This window comes from Pistacia vera, unplaced genomic scaffold, assembly GCF_008641045.1.
Source record: "Pistacia vera cultivar Batoury unplaced genomic scaffold, PisVer_v2 Contig107, whole genome shotgun sequence".
Taxonomy (NCBI): Eukaryota; Viridiplantae; Streptophyta; class Magnoliopsida; order Sapindales; family Anacardiaceae; genus Pistacia; species Pistacia vera.
Window position 1 is genome coordinate 389,350 of NW_022195104.1, and position 4,012 is coordinate 393,361.

General features: G+C 38.1%; 1 protein-coding gene across 1 annotated transcript; it reads left to right on the plus strand.

Moving 5' to 3' along the window:
* Positions 1–3,313: 3,313 nt before the first annotated feature.
* On the plus strand, positions 3,314–3,760 carry LOC116131569 (auxin-responsive protein SAUR67-like). The gene has a single exon (XM_031417225.1). It carries the CDS (start codon positions 3,314–3,316, stop codon positions 3,758–3,760), a length of 447 nt encoding a protein of 148 aa, XP_031273085.1.
* Positions 3,761–4,012: the final 252 nt, after the last annotated feature.

The following is a 4,012-nucleotide window of genomic DNA, read 5'->3' on the forward strand; positions in this document are numbered from 1 at the left end:
CCTGTGTAAGAGATATTCATAGAATTGAATTTATGGTAAATGAAATATTTAAGATCAAAGGAACGGTTAATTTCTTTTTCATTAAAGAACTAATTAAGGATTCTTTTACAAGTTTTAGTTGGTGGGAGAGTAATAAAAAATTGAGACTATTAATTCTGTCTCTAAATCTTCCACTTTTGTAACATGCAAGAATTATCACATCTCTTCAACAAGACATGAATACATCTCTCTAGCTTTGTTTCCTAACTTTAAAATAGATTAAAACGTGACCTTTGAATTTATTTGCTTATTCAATTTCCCTGATCAATTCATCTTTTATAAATTCTCTGTGTCAAAATTATCTTCTTACCCAGCTTAACTTAAGAAGAGCAATAACTGAACCATTGTCGATAGCGAACTGGTTTGATTTCGAATCAAAACGTAGGAAGGGAAGTAACAGATATTCTTTACCAATTATAACCAAAGAGGTACAAAGAATTCTGTGTACTTTTTTTTGGGTAAGTAAGTTTTTATATCCAAAAAAAGGAGGTTACAAAGTAACGCAAACAACTTAAAGGCCAAACAAACTAAAACGACAAAGGCACACACGACCTGATCACGATAGCACATAGGCTCAAATAAAGTAAAAAAGGCACAAACGCCCATAAAGGAGCACGGAGGCTCGTAACCAGAAATACAAAAAGAGGCACAAACGCCCAAAGAGAGCACACAGGCTCTACAAAGAAGAAAATGAACATGAAAACTAGGATCGCCGTCCTTTCTTCTTACTCTTCTTACCTTTGGGCAGACGCAGATTTAAAGGATGGGATGACTGGGATTGGTGCAGGGCCAGCCCATGTCAGAGTGGAGGTCCACCTAACACCTTCACCGAAGGTAGCATGAACCATGGCTAACGACCCTTCTCGACCATCAACAGAAGACTCATCACTCGAGTGGTGCCTCATTGCACTTTTAAGGGCTTTGAGGGGTAAAAGATCATAAGGCTCGATAAATGGGTTACCATTTTAGACACCACATTGGCTTCCATTCATAAGCAACTTCGACTTCAGCTAAGAGTTCAAACATAGTAACTGTAAATCGATGCAGTATAGGTTTGTCAACATCGATCTCCATGCACACTCGGACATAATTAAGCCAGGTGAACTCACAAGTCGATTGGTCGCACCATAACCGACGGCCAACTACATTGGAAGCAAAGCCCAAACCCTCATGTGACCAAAAAGAGCAAAGGGCAATCTGTGTATTCTGTGTACTTTCTGGTAGCCATATATAGTGTTCTTCTGAAAAGTGCTCTCAGATGCCATGTATTCAACCTTGTTCATGCAATAATGTACAATGATAGGATATTGCATATCATCTGAGAAAGAAGAAAAATGCAACTGAAATAGATTAGAAGACAATAAAAAATAAGGCAGTCTGAGCCATATGATTCTTCTACTTAGGCAGCTCAAACATGGTTTGTCCCACTATCTCATGCAACTAAATCACCAAGACAAATTTTGTTTTAAGCTTATAAGATAGTCATATGCATCTTCTTGTTACCAAATTGACCATTATATCTGCATTCTGTGCTTGACAAAGATGATTTTGAGCCACTAACACAAGCAGATTTGGACCAACATGCCATCAAACNACATGACCTTTGAATTTATTTGCTTATTCAATTTCCCTGATCAATTCATCTTTTATAAATTCTCTGTGTCAAAATTATCTTCTTACCCAGCTTAACTTAAGAAGAGCAATAACTGAACCATTGTCGATAGTGAACTGGTTTGATTTCGAATCAAAACGTAGGGAGGGAAGTAACATATATTCTTTACCAATTATAACCAAAGAGGTACAAAGAATTTTGTGTACTTTTTTTTGGGTAAGTCAGTTTTTATATCCAAAAAAAGGAGGTTACAAAGTAACTCAAACAGCTTAAAGGCCAAACAAACTAAAACAACAAAGGCATACACGACCTGATCACGATAGCACATAGGCTCAAATAAAGAAAAAAAGGCACAGACGCCCATAAAGGAGCACGCAGGCTCGTAACCAGAAATACAAAAAAAGGCACAAACACCCAAAGAGAGCACACAGGCTCTACAAAGAAGAAAATGAACAAGAAACTAGGATCGCCGTCCTTTCTTCTTACTCTTCTTACCTTTCGGCAGACGCAGATTTAGAGGATGGGATGACTGGGATTGGAGCAGGGCCAGCCCATGTCGGAGTGGAGGTCCACCTGACGCCTTCACCGAAGGTAGCATGAACCATGGCTAACGACCCTTCTCGACCATCAACAGAAGACTCATCACTGAGTGGTGCCTCGTTGCACTTTTAAGGGCTTTGAGGGGTAAAAGATCACAAGGCTCGATAAATGGGTCACCATTTTGGACACCACATCGGCTTCCATTCATAAGCAACTTCTACTTCAGCTAAGAGTTCAAACATAGTAACTGTAAATCGATGTAGTATAGGTTTGTCAACATCGATCTCCATGCATACTCGGACATAATTAAGCCGGGTGAACTCACAAGTCGATTGGTTGCACCATAACGGGCGGCCAACTACACTGGAAGCAAAGCCCAAACCCTCATGTGACCAAAAAGAGCAAAGGGCAATCCGTGTATTCTATGTACTTTCTGGTAGCCATATATAGTGTTCTTCTGAAAAGTGCTCTCAGATGCCATGTATTCGACCTTGTTCATGCAATAATGTACAATGATAGGATATTGCATATCATCTGAAAAAGAAGAAAAATGCAACTAAAATAGATTGGAAGACAATAAAAAATAAGGCAGTCTGAGCCATATGATTCTTCTACTTAGGCAGCTCAAACATGGTTTGTCCCACTGTCTCATGCAACTAAATCACCAAGACAAATTTTGTTTTAAGCTTATAAGATAGTCATATGCATCTTCTTGTTACCAAATTGACCATTATATCTGCATTCTGTGCTTGACAAAGATGATTTTGAGCCACTAACACAAGCAGATTTGGACCAACATGCCATCAAACTGCCCATTAGGAAGAACATGAAATTTTTGGGTGTAAGGCTCCACCTGATGTGTCAAATTATAAACAAAACTGGCTGAATTGACCAACTGCCTAAATTGCTATATTTATCTTTATATCAGATGGCTTTGTCTCCCTTGAGTCCTACATAAGGGTAGCAGCATTAAATATACTATCTCTAGCCTTGTGACTATATAAGAAGGCCCATTTCAGTAACCTTCAATCCATAGTAGACACAACATTTTAGTGTTATTTAGATCCAATAAAAGTCTCTCACACAACATAAGATCTTTTTCTCTAGTTAACAAGAAACAACATGACTAGTCCAAAGAAGCTAATCAAATTTGCAAAGAAGTGGCAGAAACTGGCTACAAGCAAGCGAAAAAGAATCTTATTGCCGAGAACCACTATAGTTGTTGAAGCAAAGAGTTGCAGCACATCTTCAATGGCTGAGAAGGGTCATTTTGTTGTATACACTGCTGATCAAAGGCGCTTTGTGATTCCCTTAAAATATGTTAAAAACAACATCATCATAGAGCTCTTTGCAATGGCAAAAGATGAGTTTGGACTTCCAAGTGGCAGACCTATCACATTGCCTTGCGATGCAGTTTTCATGGAGTATGTAGTCTCTTTGATCCAAAGGTATGCAGCAAAAGATTTAGAAAAGGCATTACTCATGTCTTTGGCTACTGGTCGCTGTTTGCCAACTTCAAATCTCTATCAAGAACAAAGTAACCAACAATCACTACTTTGCAGCTTCTAAAGCCAACCATAGTTGGATTTTTGTAAATAGTTCAGAACATTGTACAAAGATAAATTGATATCTTGATATAAACTACCATTCTTTGCGAGGAATTGACTTCCATTCTTTCTTCTGAGCCAATATTTTCTTCAGATGTAGAGAAATATGTGTTCTCTCTCCAGTCTCCACGCAAGAATATTCTTGTGGGAAAAGCAAGGAAAAATAAACTGCTATTTAATTTCATATTTCAATTCCCAATTTAAAACCTTTAGT